General features: G+C 40.5%; 2 protein-coding genes across 6 annotated transcripts; both read left to right on the top strand.

The window, feature by feature from the left end:
- Positions 1-103: 103 nt before the first annotated feature.
- LOC309691913 (tetraspanin-8-like) lies at positions 104-10,030 on the top strand. Of its 5 annotated transcripts, none has more exons than XM_082509933.1 (11): positions 1,541-2,313; positions 2,574-2,661; positions 3,064-3,362; positions 3,584-3,655; positions 3,741-3,857; positions 4,027-4,101; positions 4,302-4,397; positions 4,835-4,945; positions 5,027-5,062; positions 5,154-5,237; positions 8,220-10,030. In XM_082509933.1, the coding sequence occupies exons 3-11, from the start codon at positions 3,303-3,305 to the stop codon at positions 8,340-8,342; spliced, it is 774 nt and encodes a 257-aa protein (XP_082366059.1). In that variant the 5' UTR covers positions 1,541-2,313; positions 2,574-2,661; positions 3,064-3,302; the 3' UTR covers positions 8,343-10,030. The 5 variants fall into 5 exon arrangements, with proteins under 5 accessions (XP_082366061.1, XP_082366059.1, XP_082366060.1 ...); XM_082509934.1 differs by having other exon boundaries at positions 2,571-2,661; XM_082509935.1 differs by lacking the exons at positions 1,541-2,313; positions 2,574-2,661 and adding an exon at positions 104-518 and having other exon boundaries at positions 3,240-3,362.
- A 738-nt stretch (positions 10,031-10,768) lies between these two features.
- On the top strand, positions 10,769-16,233 carry LOC309691911 (tetraspanin-8-like). Its single transcript, XM_082509930.1, has 9 exons — positions 10,769-11,132; positions 11,436-11,507; positions 11,592-11,708; positions 12,092-12,166; positions 12,386-12,481; positions 14,502-14,612; positions 14,686-14,730; positions 14,822-14,905; positions 15,338-16,233. The coding sequence occupies exons 1-9, from the start codon at positions 11,073-11,075 to the stop codon at positions 15,458-15,460; spliced, it is 783 nt and encodes a 260-aa protein (XP_082366056.1). The 5' UTR covers positions 10,769-11,072; the 3' UTR covers positions 15,461-16,233.
- The last annotated feature ends 825 nt before the right edge of the window (positions 16,234-17,058 follow it).

Here is a 17,058-nt window from a genome sequence, read left to right as displayed (position 1 = left end):
CCACGGGTCTGTCATTTATTTACATTACAAACACACATATTTTAAGTTTGGAAATACAATTCCCAACAATCTTCACACCTTTTGTATCGGGTGAGAAATATAACCGTGTCCTAAGGATTGGTAATTACCACAAGGTAAAGCACGTGAATTTTTGCTATTAACGCTACGTCCACACTAATGCTTTTTCGTATGAAAACGCATCGTTTCTCTCCGTTTTGGCCTACCGTCCACAGTGTAGCGATGTGTCGGTCGCGAACAAAACGGCTCTTAGAGCCGGGTCTTTGACGTGAACGACGCGATCCGGGTCCTCATTGCAAACCGTGGGTTTGGGGTTTTTTTTGTTTTGTTTTTTCTTTCTCTCACCTTCTCTCACACTTTTTTTCTGCTTCACTCCGCATGCGAGCCTTGTGCTTTGCGCTGGGATGAGGAGAAAGGGGCGGTAGTTACACTCAGTAGCACAGGAACAGAGCAGGAGGGAGAGACAGAGAAAGAGCCAGGGACAACATTACATTAGAAAGGTATAGTAATCATCCACAACTATTTTCAGTTGTGGATGATAAAGGATTCAGAAAGTTTATTCATGCAGGCCCATATAACAGAGAATATGCATCTTCTTTTTGTTTTCATATTTTAATTTATATTTAATTGTGTTGTGGTTTGCAGTGTTTTGTGTTGTTTCACTTTAAATTTGTTTAAAAGGAAAAAGCTGAAAATTTAAATAGTTAAAAGTTGAAATGGGTTTGAATGAAATTGTTTTTTGTATTATATGATTTATTTATTAAATTTTATGTGGAGTGAATAAATAAATGTCTATTTATGGTGGACCCTAGAGACAAAGCACGTACAAACTTCAAAACACGTACAAACCCTGAAGCACGTAAAAACTCCAAAACAGGTACAAAAGACAACAGAAGTGCTCCAGGATGCTGGGCGCAGTGTTGAGCTTTTGTTAGTGGCGACACAAGCCAGCAAGTACCAACGACCGTATTTGGTGTGTGGTAGTAACAGGTAAATTAACTTTTTTTTTTTTTAATTATTTGAATATATATGAGTGCCTGTGTATAAATACACAAACAATACACACATGCTTTCAATTGTGTAATTTAAGTGATCTAGGTAGCTCTGTTTTGAAGTTCAGTTAACGCTAGAAATGTTTTGGAGTTTGTACGTGCTTTGTCTCGAGGGGCCACCGCTTATATTTATATATAAACGTATATAAATAAAACCACTTTTTTTACATTAGTAATTCGTTTTGTGCATAATTTTATATTATTGTTAATAATAAATTAATTAAAGCAGCAAAACAATCTGAAGAGCCGGTTCGGACCCGAAAGAGCCGGCTCTTTTTAATGAGTCAAGCTGAAAGATCCGGTTCTCTAAAAAGAGCCGGAAATCCCATCACTACCACACTGGGACGGCGTTTTCAAAACGCTCTTATGCGCAGTGTGGGCAGCGAAAACAGACATTTGAAAACGATGACGCATGTTAGTCATGTGATGCAGTCATGTGACCAATTAAACAAAGAGAGTGGAGGGCATTATACAGCAGTTGGGTTTTTTTGCTCTCAATTTTGACAGCCCTATTAAAGGTTAATATCAGTCTGTACATGCTCCAGATAGCTTTTCTTCAAATTCTTTAAATCTCACTCGCTTTGCCAACTTTGTAGTTTTATGTTACTCGCAGCAACAACTCCACTTCATTGTTAGTCCATTTAAAAAACTCGGTGCTTTTCCTCGACATTTTGCCGCGACGTTTCAAAGAGCCGCAAAGTAAATAAACGGCATACAGAAATGAGGCAGGCCGAATCATCTTGCGTTTCACGCATGCGCAGTACTGGAATGTAAGAGTTTTCGGTCGTTTCAACGTGGACGCACAACTCTGTGAAAACGACTGAAAACGCCAGTGTGGACGCGGAGCATTTTCAGACGAAAAATCTATTCGGGCTAGTGTGGACGTAGCAGTTTACAGTTATTTTCTAATGTCTTTACAGTTACTGTTTTTACACAACTGCGTGTTGTACGAATTCTCCCCCATCTTCTCTTCATATTTCATGTCACAAATGCTGTGTATTTGCCTTACCTCAGACTATTTGTTGTTTTTTAGTTGAATATCATTGTCTGTGTGTTACTGACTGTCACTGTAAAGAACGAGGAGAAGGACAGCACGTCCACTGTCCCACCGAAGTTGGGACCTCTTAAACAGAATGCAACAAAGCTACTTCAGTCTGCCGAACATCAACCTGTATCCACGCGCCAGGAAGCAGACGGAAGGATGAATATGTAGAAGAAGCGTCAGACCTCCAGACATTAGAAGGTGAGGTGGAAGAAGGCCAAAGATAGCTTTTGATGAGCCTGAGAAGGGAGAGTGTGATCTGCTGTCACACCATCCCTGCTCAGAGGATAAACCTCTGGAACGTGAGACCACACAGGCTGGCAGATCCCTAGCTGATCCACAATGATATTTGGGTGTCGCCACTTTAACTCTGCTCAGGGTCCTCATCTATGTCCTCCTTTGAGCTTCCATGTTCTTGCTTCCAATATCTGACCTTCTTCCACCTCATCCCCTGACAGCAGAGTATGACTCCATTTCCAAATGCTGTAAAATGCTATCTTCCTCACTCAGCCTTCTGTCATGTTAGTGCCACGGATGACCCAGGTTTAGGTGAGTGTCAGGTGCTGCAAAAAGTTCGACTATGAGATGTTAAAAATTATGATTTAATGTTCAGACGTGTCTTTGTTTCATTCCGTTGTTTCAGGTTGTGAAACTCCTGAAGTTAAAAGACATTTGAACCAGAAAATAGTGTAATAAAAGCCCTGATGTCTGTTATTTAATCATTATACTTAAATAACCTAAAGAATTTTCAATCCCAAAACATTTTTATTTTGGGATTACAGGAGAATATACTTACAACCTATGAAACGTACATTTCTTATTAACCCCCCCCCCCCCCCCAAAAAAACAGAATACATTTTGTTCAGGTGCTGTGTCAATAAGCTGGCTTACAGTAAGCAGCCTCTCCTGTTGAATGACTAATTTTTCCACTGCCCTTTGTTCTGAACCCAGTGATCTCCACTAGGAAAAACAAAGAGGAAGTTCTTAAATATGATTCCTGTATTCTCTATCCATTCCTTGGAAGTTTCCTTATCCACCATATCCATGACGCCTCTCTGTGTGAGGCGCCCTGAAACCCTTAAAAGCAGCTCATTCTGCTGCTCTCCTCTCACTTCACTTCGCTGCAGTCGGAGCTCGTCTGGACTTTGGGAACAGTACTGTTATTCTGACTGCATTTTCCAGCTGCAAAAATGGCTCAGATCAACATCTGCCTCAAACACATCTTCACTGTCTTCAACATATTCTTCATGGTGAGTAAAACAGAAATAACCACATTTGCCTCCTTTTTTACATGTAAATGAAACCAAAGCTTAGAAGAGTAAAATAAACCAACATCAATTCAACATGTTTGTTTCTTACTTTCAAAGTTTGTTGTTGTGCTCGTCCACGTGTGTGGCTGTGCAGTCATTTCATGTCCTGGTTGTGTTTAAAGGATCCAGCAGCTCTAACCAGACTGTTTCTGTTTGTTCAGGTTGTTGGTGGAGTGGCCATCGTCCTCGCTCTGTGGTGCCAGTTCTTCATGAACATTCGAGGAGGATACAACGTGAGGACACATTCAAACATAAATGCAACACGTGGAGACAAACAGACAAAGCCCACTAACCTTTTCGTGACACTTCTCTCCACAGCTGGAGGGTCGTGCCACCAAACTCTTCATCCTCTTCATCGTAGGCTGCATCACCATAATGATCACCACGCTGGGAGCCTATGGAGCCCACAAGGAGAACAAAGTGGCTCTGATCACGGTGATTACATTTTCCACTCATTAAATTAAAGAAAAGAAATTATTCAATAAATCTTATGAAGCCATTTAGTTCAGAATGCTGTAAAAGTTATAATTCCATCACTCTGTTTTCTACTTAGCCCCAGAGATTAAAGATATTAGATTAAAAGTATCCCTGCATGTCTCTGCAGTCCTTGGTGTACACGGTCATTGGATGTTGGCTGATGTTAATAACTGGAATCCAAGCTGCCATCATACATCCTCAGGTAAAGGCCAGGATGTGCTGCTGTGGGGTCGAATCATTTGACATGAAGACCGACTTATAAACCTTTTTTACATTATTATAATCATCAGCACATATAAACTCTTTTTTTTTTTTTTTACCATTACCTGAACCCTTAAGATGCTTTTTAAAAGTTTTACTATGTAAATCTAATCGATGTAAACATAATGTCTATGTTTGCAGCTCAGAGGCATCGGAGTGGAGACATTCAGCGAGCTTGTGCCTCTGGACAAATCCTCGACATACGTGAGGAACATGACCGAGGACATTCAGGAACAGGTAAGATATTGCCACCTGTTTTATTTTCCTGTATTTATATTTAATGTTTAACCAAAAGCTACAGTCATGGAAAAAATAAAGTATCCACTGTTTAAGAAATGCAATGTGGTCCTTGGCGGGTTTTATAATCACTTAAAAATAACCTCAGATGTGATGTCAAACGAGACATATTACACCGTATGGTGCCTTTGTTTATATAAAAAGAAGTAAGTTAAATTGTATAAAAGTAAACTAAGTCCTTATTGTTTCTAATGCACTTGATTAGGTAATCATTAATAAGTGTGAGCACTTCTATAAAAGCAGAAGCTTTGGCAGTTTGTTGGTCAGGTGTGAGTTAACACAATACCACAGTCACTGAGTGGACCATGAATTCCTCTGTGTTCCTCCTGAAGATGAGTAACTCTCCTCTTTCTTTCTTCTCCTGCTGCTGTTTGTAGTTTCACTGCTGTGGTCTGTTCAGCTACAAAGACTGGGAGAACATCCCCGACTCCTGTGTGTGCAGCCAGGAGGAGGAGAAGGAGGGCAAGTGTCAGACTGTCAAAAACAACGTGAGTATCGATGCACCCACTCGCTTCACTGGTCACGGTGTGTCAAAGTTTGTAACGTCTTTATTTCTGTAACTTTTCCAGACTTTCATGCTGCAGAGAAAGTCCGTCTACACTAAGGTGAGCGACCCAGCCCCACTTTGAAAAAGCTTAAATCATTCCTCAGTTTATATCAGAACCTGACAGTTTTCATTTTTCCTTCTATTTTCAGACCTGCTTTCCCACCATCATGGACCACATCCAGTTTCATTACAACATCATACTTGTGGTCAGCTTCACTCTGGCTATTCTAGCTGTGAGTATTAATCAAGGATTCAATAGTGTAAATGTCCACTCTATAATTTGCAATCTGCATTCTCTGCCGGGGCAGGTAGCAGCCTCTGCTGCCAATCAAATGCAGGGCTGATCATCAGAAAGTGCGAGCACCTCTATAAAAGCAGTTTACTGTTTTGGGACAATCAGGTGTGTTTAAACACAAGGAAACGATTTGACTAGGAGTGGATGGAAGTTCAAAAATCCCACAAACTACAGTCAAATTCTACAGACGCCTGTTAACAACTTAAATAATAAAGTTCATGACTTTAGAATTTGAGAAAGACGATACTTTGGGACTAAAATGGAAATTTCTGGTCATAATGGAAAGTGTCACATTGGAAAAAAACACCTTATATTAACCATCAGCATGGTGGTGAAGGGGGTGGTGATTCAGGCACCTAACATTCAAAAAGTCATATATAGTTCAGTTAAAAGGACTAGATGTTACAGTCCCTGATAATGCATTGCTTTAGATGGAGAGACTCTTGAGGGATGGCTGTTATGAGGAAAGGCAGCCCAGAAACTTTGCCTCAACCTTCGGTCTTTTACCCAGGCTAATCTGCCATTTTCCTTCCTTGGTTAGGTTTAGGGGTTAGAGATCGATCTAGATTATCATTTTAAATTTGGGACACATCATCAGTAGTGGACCTTGCATTCATCAGGTGTTTCGGCCATTCTCACTAGACACCCTCATCCAAGGAGGCCCTGCCAGGGTTGATCAGGCCCTGGAGTGTGTCACTGGTTTATGTTAAATTGTTATTTCTTTTCTTCTTTCTTCTGTTTAGTTTCCTACATTTTCTTTTTATCAATTCACTGCAACTGAGAAATAATACTTACCTCTTTAGCATTTATTGGGCCTAACTTCTTCAAAGAGATAGAAAAGGTGATAGAGAGAAGTAGGACAAAAGGGACAAGATAGGAGAGAGTAGAGAGAAGAGCTGGAAGGGGGGCACCCAATCTGGCTTCCCACACCTCCCTGCCGGATCGGGCTGTACGCTCTACCTCCCCACTGCCTCCCAGAAAAGGGAAGAAGAGCAGAGAGGAGAAGAGCGGAATATTTCTTTTCTCTCCTGGTTAGCTGACTGCCTTAGCTGCCCAAGTGATGTCAGCCCTTTTTAATCATAGCCAGTGACTGGTCCTCTCAGCAGTGTTAGCTTGATCTCTTATAGCCTGCCATTGCGCCTGTCCTCTGATCCCAGTTTCTCTAAGCAGTTTTGCTGTTGTACTGGTAACAAAGCCCCTGCACCTCACTTCCACCAGGCGCACCTTGATCTTCCAGCCTCTGTGCTCTGCTTCAGGTGCCAAGTTGACCAAAGGACGAGGTCTGGTCGCAAAGTAGTTGTTACGATCTCTGTGGGAAAAATTAGCCTCTGATCCAAGTCCACTTGCATCTGCCAATCCCTGGCGGCCTTCAGCGGGCCCAGGTCTGGGTTTGAGGGGCTTGTCCTCGGTTTGTCTCCTTCCCGGACAAATGTTGATGAAGACTGACGCTCCTCTTGGTTCGTGAAAGGTTTAGCGTTAATGGATTTTCTTTTGCACTCAACTTTCTCGGCAAGACACCTGAGAACCTGGTTGTGTTTCCATGTGTATCTGCCCTGAGTAAGGCTAGTCCTACAACCAACCAAGATATGCTTTAGTGTGGCTGGGACTATACACAGGGGGCAGGATGGGTCCTTTCCAAACTACAGCTGCACATTTATTGGGGAAGGTAGCACATCGTATGCCGCTCGGATGATGAAACTTAGTTTATTAGACTCCATGCCCCAGATTTCAAACCATGAGAGTTTCCTCTTTTCCGCACTTTCCCAATTCATCCAGCGACCCTGTTTGACCAGTGCCACGGCTCTGGCATGTCTGGCTGTTTCCTCCTGTCGTCGCACCTCCTCCACTACCATTTTCCGACGTTCGGTTACAGATGCCTGTTCCCACCGAGGTGTTACTGCGCTAAGACCAAATCCTCCTCTGCCCTGTTGGACGTGACCCACCACGTCACAATGCTGAAGAGTGGATTTCGCCTGTAGCACAGATGTGGCTGGGGTCCACTTACTCCCCGTTGCTAGGGTGGGAGCACTGCCTCTCACTATGGGGTGCCGGGAGTCCGTGAGTGACATCTCAAGCCTCACTTTTGGAAATTTAAACTCCTTAACCAGGCTAGGGATAGGCAATGACAGTATCCCGTCACTGTAGAGTCCAATGCTGCTGAGGCACTTGGGAAGTCCGAGCCACTTCTTAAAGTAGGATCTCACTAGCCTCTAGTCGATTGGCATGATTGAGTGAGACCCCGTACATTGTCAACGGCCACAGTAGTCTGGGTAATAACCAAAACTGGAAGCACCAGAGCTTCAGTTTTCCTGGGAGTGCAGTGTTGTTAATCCGCTGGAGGTCGTCAGCCAATTTAAGCCTTAGTTGTTTTAGTTGCCACGTATCATTGAGGTCTGCATTATACCACCGTCCCAGGCTCATTATGGGCTTCTCTAAGACTGTTGGAATTGGTTCTCCACTGATATAGAATTGCTCGGCTGTCAGTTTTCCTTTTATGATGGAGATTCTGCAAGGTTTACTTGGCTTAAACTCCATTCTTGTCCATTCTATGTTTTCCTGGAGCTTCTGTAGCAATCGCCTAGTACATGGTTTTGTTGTTGTAATGGTCATGTCATCCATGTAGGCCCTAATGGGAGGAAGACCAAGGTCACTCTTGAGTCTCTCACCTCCCACTACCCACCCAATAATATTGTGGGTAAATATGTGCCAACAAAGTCTGAATTCTCCATGTTCAAAGTTAGAAAGGTATGGTATCTATTGCAGAACAAAAATTTAATTATTACTCAAATCTTCTTCAGTCAAAAAAAAAAAATCTTCTGGGTAAACATGTAGCAGCTTAGTCACTAATATTGGTTCACTTTAAAAACAAAAACTTGAAGACAACCCGATGTTTAACTAAACTTCCTGTGTTCCCCTACAGCTACTTGGCATTATTCTGTCCTCCATTATGATCCACCAGCTGTATTACCCCAACAGACCCACCATCATGATCTCCATGATGCCACCAAAATACAAGGAGCTGCACAACGCCCCAGCATGTTAGTCAAAATACAATGGACTTCTTTTCTTTAGCTACCTTGGTGCACTGCATGTTGTTAGCCCTCAGTCATAAAAGGCTGATCGGGTATTATCCTAATGCTGCTGGGCGGGAAGACGGTGTGGACACTCAAGTTTGTGAATGCCATAACTCGAGAACGATAGTGGCGCAGGAACTTCTAAGTGATACCGCAGGTGTATCTACTGAAAGTCCGTAAAATGATTCAAAAAGCAACGCCAAAAGTGACAGTGATGACATCACTACAATGTGATTGGTTACTTGGAATGTTAAACCAGGACTCAAATTAGTATTGCTGATCCAGGAACAATGTCAACATGATAACATGTTACCATGATAATGGTAACACTGGATAAAAGAACAGCCACATTCCCTTGTTACGTCACGTGGCGCTTGCTAGTAGCTTGGAGAATTTGAGGATTGTAGTTTGAAAACTGAGGGCTGTGCTAATGCAGCTGCTTGTAAAAATGTTTATAAAGGAAAATATTTCTGTATTTTTTAAAATAATTTTTGGAGTCTTCTTTGTGTCATATTTAATCCTTCTGGTGCAAACTGTAAATGTAAGTGTCTTACAGGATTAAAAGATAAGAAAACAAAATCTGTGTTGTATTAAAATCTTGTTCTGTTTCACTGACGTTTGTTTAAAAAAGGAAGTTATTGTATTCTTAGTAATTGGTTAGTAGAGAAAGGTCACGGGCCACGGCAGCATCCAGAGAGAGGCATCCTCAATCTGTCTTGTTTTAATGGAAAAATTGGAGTGTAACAATCTAAACCACTAACCATGTAAAAATGCTAACTTGTCTTGTGTGCAGCTCTCCTGGCAACTTACGGGGCACAAAGTGCTGGTCAGGGCATCCTAGTTGTGTGTATAGATAGTGCAGGTGGGCGGCAGTAATAACAGAAATTCAGTGTGAAATTACAAGTATGTATAGTAATTTATCTATATAAAATACAAATAAATATTTACTCACTTTATATCAAAGCTAAATTAAAACTGGTAAAAGACGTGATATTACTCTGACCTAAATTTACTACTCTTCTATTGAAGTTTGGGTTCCCATGACAGGTGGTTGCCCCACGCCTTAAAACTTTGCATGTGACCGCTAGGATTATGAGTTTATGTCCTGCCCCTGCATAAACACAAACCTCACCTACTTTTTTCACAGTGGAGGATTTAATTCAATTTAATTTTAAACAGTTTTATTACATAACAGTTTTTGATGCACAGTATGCAGTTTGTCGTGATTGGCTGAAATAAATTAGGCTACCTCCGGATATACTCTGAATGTCTTGATTTGATTTAGACTATCACATCTCCTCTGTCTTCTCTGCGTGTCTATATTTTACACTACACATAAATTATTTAAATGGCTCAACTCTGAAGAATATTTTCTACCTGTTCCCAAAGTCACGGTGTCTTCATACTTATCGGGATCAGCACTGTCAGATGAAGGTACCTTCTGCTCTAATGCTACAGTTATTGCAGTTATCCATATTACACAGAGCATACAGGATCCTTAAAATTATGTTTATTATCCTCTTAAAACGGTAGATATCTGTGATTCATCGGGCGCTTACTGCACAAAATAAACTATGCTAATGTTACGTACGGCCCCAAATGGCCGCTGTACAAGAAGGTGTTAAGCTCCAATAATGACCAGTAAGAAACCACCACACTCACACTGCAATGGTGTACACAAGATTTGTGCGAGTTTAAACACGGGACATTATAAGAACACTTGAATTTTTCCATGGCTTAACGAGGCAATAATGACACATTTTTTCATGTATTTTTCCCAAATTATAGATTTCTGCAAAACAGTGACGTGGGACTCATTGGAGGGTAGTGTTTGCATTGCTTTGCTCTGTCTGACAGCTCGTTCACACTCGGAGGACTAAAAGTGCTCTGTGGACGCTCAAAGTCTTTGTGGGTCGAATTATTCCACAATGAAAAATGATTAGGAATCATAAAAGAATCAAGTGTGATATGAACAAAAAACTACAAAGACACAAAAAAGTATAAAACTTACTTCAAACAAAAAATAAATAAAACAAAAAGTATTATTTAATAAGATGCAACTATAAAAGTAATAAGGGGGGAAGTTACGATGTAATCTGTATTTGAGTGCAGTACTCATACTGCTTTACATTTTAAATCACTGCAGAAATGTGATGATATAACATAAAAAGGATGTAACATCGCTGTGTGTTAGTGTAATACTCCTCTAAATATATCTCTCACTATTTAAAAAACTCTGAGTACATTGTGTGCAGATGCAGTAAAATCTACTTTAAACTGTAGAGGAATAAACTGACTTTCAGTAAGTCAGCTCCTCCTGCTGACGACAGATTCTCATGAAACTAAAAGGAATCGTGTCTCCACATCTGGATCGTTTTAAACGGGGCATAACACCGCCCTCTCCTCCATTCCAGCCAGCCTGAGAACAGCTTCCCTCCCTGTTCACAGCAACAACTATTTCCACTGGATTTAACTGGAAGGAGGAAGACCCTGCGTTCAACCTCCCCTTCCTAATCAACCATTCCACAGAAGTTTCCACCTCTAACATACCGGACGTCCCGCCCAGCAAAGCCCTGAAACCCTTCAAAGCAGCTCACTCAGCTGCTCTCCTCTCACTTCACTTCACTTCGCTGCAGTCGGAGCTCATCTGGACTTTGGGAACAGTACTGTTATTTTGACTGCATTTTCCAGCTGCAAACATGGCTCAGATCAACATCTGCCTCAAACACATCTTCACTGTCTTCAACATATTCTTCATGGTGAGTAAAGAGATTTAGCAAATGATAATCGCAGACTTTAATCCAGAATCTCCTTAAAGACTTCAAACCAGTCAGCAGGCAGACGCAGCAGTCAAAAACAACCACATTTGCCTCCTTTTTTTACATGTAAATGAAACTGAAGCTTAGAAGAGTAAAATAAACCGACATCAACTCAACACGTTTGTTCTTACTTTCAGAGTTTGTTGTTGTGCTCGTCCACGTGCGTGGCTGTGCAGTCATTTCATATCCTGGTTGTGTTTAAAGGATCCAGCAGCTCTAACCAGACTGTTTCTGTTTGTTCAGGTTGTTGGTGGAGTTGTCATCCTCCTCGCTTTGTGGTGCCAGTTCTTCATGAACATTCAAGGAGGATACAACGTGAGGACACATTCAAACATAAATGTAACATGTGGGAACAAACAGACAAAGCCCATTAACCTTTCGTGACACTTCTGTCCACAGCTGGAGGGTCACGCTACCAAACTCTTCATTGTCTACATCATTGGTTTCATCACCATGATGATTGCTGTACTGGGAGCCTATGGAGCCCACAAGGAGAGCAAAGTGGCCCTGATCATGGTGAGCACAAAGATCTCCACAACCTCAGAATGAAAGTTTAGTCATTTAGCTGCCAACAATCTCATTGACTTAATAAAGAAAAGAAATTGTTCATCAACCTAAATGAAGCCATTTAGCTCCAAATGCTCTAAAATGAGCTGCTGTGAAAAATAGTTTGAGGACTCTATCAGTGTTAGAACTGTCCAGCTGATCAGCACTGTCTTATTTTTCTTCCTTATAAAACCATAAATAATGATGATGTAACAGTGTCGCTTCAATGATTTGTTTCTGAAATGTGACTTTGAAGCCTCAACATGTTTGTGAAAGTGGTCAGGGTAAAGTAATTTCAGTAATTCCACATACTGAAGATATCAGATTAAAAGTCTTTGTGTACCTCTCTGCAGTTCCTGGTGTTCATGTTCACAGGATGTCTGTTGATGCTGATGACTGGAATCCCTGCTGCCAGCTCTTATCCTCAGGTAAGGACAGGACGCTTGGAGTCAAGTACATAAAAGTATTTGATTTGATTTAACTGGAAATGTTTTTTTAAATATGTACTTTAAAGTCAACTCAGTTAATACAGACACATTTTCATTACCTTGAAATGTCAGATGTTTTTTAATGATGATCTGTCTACATTAAACATTTTTGTATCCTGTAAATTTAATTTATGATATAAAAATGTTTCATGTTTGCAGGTCAAAGGCAGAATGGAGGAGAGATTCCGCAAGTTTGTTCCTCTGGACAAATCTCGAAAGGATGTGAGGAACATGGCTGTGGACATTCAGAAACAGGTAAGATATTCTAACCTGCTCAGGGTTGTCTCTTTATTTATTTTAAATATCTTATTTTGTTTTTTAATTTTCATTATTTAGATGTTATATTTTTTAATGTGAATTTAGGGCCCTTGAGTGTTGGCTTTATTCCCGAGCTACAGTCATGGGAAAATGAAAGTAAACCCTCTTTAAAGTCGAAGGTTTTGTCTATCAGGACATAATACTTGTAATCTTCCCCTTAGCAGGTCTTAATATTAGGTAAAAAAAATAACTTCAGGTGAACTATGAAACATGACATATGACATTGTGCCATTATTTATTCAACAAAACTATGTTAATTCAATTCAATTCAATTTTATTTATAGCGCCAAATCACAACAAAAGTCGCCTCAAGGCGCTTCATAGATACAGAGAAAAGCCCAACAATCATATGACCCCCTATGAGCAAGCACTTTGGCGACAGTGGGAAGGAAAAACTCCCTTTTAACAGGAAGAAACCTCCGGCAGAACCAGGCTCAGGGAAGGGCGGGGCCATCTGCTGCGACCGGTTGGGGTGAGAGAAGGAAGACAGGATAAAAGACATGCTGTGGAAGAGAGACAGAGGTTAATAACAGATATGATTCAATGCAGAGAGGTCTGTTAATACATAGTGAGTGAGAAAGGTGACTGGAAAGGAAAAATCAATGCATCATGGGAATCCCCCGGCAGCCTATGTCTATTGCAGCATAACTAAGGGAGGATTCAGGGTCACCTGGTCCAGCCCTAACTATATGCTTTAGCAAAAAGGAAAGTTTTAAGCCTAATCTTAAAAGAAGAGATAGTGTCTGTCTCCTGAATCCAAACTGGAAGCTGGTTCCACAGAAGAGGGGCCTGAAAATTGAAGGCTCTCCCTCCCATTCTACTTTCATTACTGACAGCAGTAAGAGTTAAGTTTATTGTCACACACTCTAACACTGTTAGAGTGTGTGACAATAAACTTAACTCTTACTGCTGTCATGAATAAAGAGTTCATGACAGTACAATTATAAAAAGATTGAACAAGTGACTTTAAGAGTTGCCAGGAGGAAGTCTTTTTTCTCTAAAATGAAAAACATAGCAGCAAAGTTTAGGTTTGCAACCTTCACTTTGTTCTCGGACCGAGAACAAAGTGAAGATTTTTGGTCATAATGAACAGTGGCATGTTTGGTCCAAACTAAAGACATCATATCAGCATTAAAACCTCAGAACAACTGGGCTAATCTTATAGCCATGGGATCTGGTCAACTTACAGTCCCTGAGTCAACCTTGAACTCCTCTGTATACCAAAGTGTTCTAGAGTGTAATGTGAGGCTATCTGTCCACGTATGTCCGAGTATGATCAGAACAATGATCCCAAGCACAACAGCTTGTCTATAACAGAATGGCTGAAAAAGCAAAGAGCCATGGTGCTGTAATGGTCCAGTCAATGTCCAGACCCCAACCTGACTGAAATGGTGTTGTGGGACCTCCAGAGAGCTGTCTCCACAACCATCAATGAACTTGTTAATGACGTTAACCAGAACAGTTGACCAAAATTCCTCCACAGCAATGTGAGAGACTAATAAAACCATATGGAAAGGCTGCAACAAGTAATGTTTGCCAGTTATTGCTGCATGATACTAAACGGTGGGTGTTCTTAGTTTTTCACACAGCACTCAAGCATTTTAATGTGATTTTTATAAATGAAGACCCTGGGTTAGATGTATTTTAAGCCCTGATATGTAAAACCTTGGAACTGACAGAAGACGTGTTTTCTTTTTCCCATCACTGCAGGTCTCTGTGTTATACACAGTTAATGGTTAGGAGCAAGCAAGCTTTCAGAATAAGAGCGGGTAAACTGTCCACAAGTAATTTGATACATTATCATTGTCTCGAATTTGTTGTTGTTGTGGTTGTTTTTTTAAAAAGTTGAACAAAAAACCCTCACACATACTTTTTATAGTCTGCTTCCAGCTGTCGTCTCATCCTCCTGAAGATGAGTAACTCTCCTCTTTTTTTCTTCTCCTGCTGCTGTTTGTAGTTTCGCTGCTGTGGTTTGTTCAGCTACAAAGACTGGGAGAACATCCCCGAGTCCTGTGTGTGCAGCCAGGAGGAGGAGAAGGAGGGCAAGTGTCAGACTCTGAGAAAAAACGTAAGCATCGGCGCACCCGCTCGCTTCACTTCTATTCAGTGTGTCACAGTTTGTAACGTCTTTATTTTTGCAGCTTTACCAGATTTTAACACGGCAGAGAAAGTCCGTCTACACTAAGGTAAGCGACCCAGCACCGTTTTGAAAAAGCTTAAGTCATTTGTGTGTCCATGACAGAAACTAACAGTTTTCATTTTTCCTTCTATTTTCAGACCTGCTTTCCCACCATCATGGACCACATCCAGTTTACTAACAAAATCAACATTGTGGTCAGCTTCACTCTGGCTATTCTAGCTGTGAGTATTATCACTTATTTAAGGATTCAGCAGCATAAATGCCTGATCTGTAACTTAAAATCTGCATTCTCCCCTTTTAGTCACTGTTAGTCACTATTTATTATTCACATCTAAAATTAGGGTTATAACTTTTTGTTGACTGTGAGGTCCTTAGACCCTGTGCCACAGTGGGGAGAAATTCAGCTTTTTTACCATCAGGCAGAAATGTTTTTGTGGTCAGATATTGGGAGTCAAATCTGTTTTAAAATTGTTTTCAGCAAAGTTTGATACCCCCACGTTTGACATGCTGAAAAATTATAGCATCTGTTTCTGAACAAAAAGGAAACTAGTACAAAATCTAATTCCAAAAAGTAAAAAAAGAATTTAATAACATTAAAATTTAACCTTAAATAAAACCTGATGCCTAACTTATCTTCCTGTGTTCCCCAATAGCTCCTTGGTGTGATTCTTTCCTCCATCATGGTGTACCACCTGTATCGCTTCAACAGCCACACCATGATGATCCTCACGAGACCACCAAAATACAACGAGATGTGCAAACCTCCACCATACTAGTCAAAGTATGACAGAGTTTATTTCTTTTGCTAGCTTGGTGCACAGATTTCTGGAGCCCTGTCGAGTCTGTTTTCTTGAATTTGAAAATGACATATTTGGTTGAGGTTTATATCATTGTGCCTTATGTCTTCATGATGAAGTTGTCTAAATTGAGATCATCAGTTTCAAGCGACTTGAAAAACGATACTTAATAAGCTTAAATTGAAATGAAAACGTCTAAAATTTGACTGGACTCTTTTAACTCAACCTTTATCAGAAATCCTTATTTTCATCACATTAACAATGAGAAAATGTCTAAAAAGGAAAAATAACTGAATCTAGTGATTTCCAAAGCTGAACAGAGGTGATGGCTTACAACACCAGCTATTAGCCACCTACTATGCAGTCTTGAGACCATTCCCAGCCAAATCATTGCTCACTGACACCTTTGACTCATGTGACCTGTTATGTTTCTAGAATGCAATGTTACTGTTACTAATTCTGTTTGCGATGGTAACATTTGATGAAATTAAAAGCCACATTCCTTTTCTATCTCATGTGAAGTTTCTTAGTAATACAAAGACAGTTAAGTTATATTTTGAAAACTGAGAACTGTGTTGATGCAGCTACTTGTAAAAATGTTTATAAAGGGAAATATTTTTGTATATTGTTTTGGTATTTTTAGTGTCTTCTTTGTGTCATGTTTGATTCTTCTGATGTAAACTGTAAATCTAAAGGTTTTACAGGATTAAATGGTGACAAAAGAAAGTCTGTGTCTGTGTGAAATCTTCTTCTGTTGTACAAAAAAGGAACTTATTCTCACTGCATTTTTGTTGACTGTCAGACTGTTGACTGACAAAGGTTATGGTAAATGGCCTGTATTTATATAGCGCCTTACTAGTCCCTAAGGACCCCAAAGCGCTTTACATATCCAGTCATCCACAGGTGATGGCAAGCTACATTGTAGCCACAGCCACCCTGGGGCGCACTGACAGAGGCGAGGCTGCCGGACACTGGCGCCACCGGGCCCTCTGACCACCACCAGTAGGCAACGGGTCAAGTGTCTTGCCCAAGGACACAACGACCGAGACTGTCCAAGCCGGGGCTCGAACCGGCAACCTTCCGATTACAAGGCGAACTCCCAACTCTTGAGCCACGATCGCCCCGGTCCACGACTGATTAAAAAAAATAAAATAAATATATCACATTGATTTTTACATTCAGTAACATTTCAGTTGTTTTTTTTTTTTTTGCCATTATAGTAGAACTTGGTGAGCTGAGAAGCCTGCAGTCTGAGACTGAATTGCTCTGTTAGCATAATATGTTATGTGAAGTCTTTAAGATATGATCCTTCTCATATTTGCATATAAACTTTGAATTTAATTGAACCATTGGAGAGACGCAAATATGAGCGAAATAATAAAAAACAAATAAGTCTATGAACTCAATCTTCAACATCACCACGAGACACGATGCTTCAAATTTTAGCAATATTGTGCAAATTAATGTGTTTAATAAGTGCGCTGAACAACATATGCTGGCAAACAAGAGATCTACAATTTCTCACAGTGTTATTGGACCCATCTAATTGCCATCTAAAGTAAATATCCGGTTAGAGA

This window comes from Aulonocara stuartgranti (genome assembly GCF_965226115.1).
Source record: "Aulonocara stuartgranti genome assembly, chromosome: 17".
NCBI lineage: Eukaryota > Metazoa > Chordata > Actinopteri > Cichliformes > Cichlidae > Aulonocara > Aulonocara stuartgranti.
Note: the sequence above shows the minus strand (reverse complement) of the source record. Positions and strands in the feature narration are given on the sequence as shown.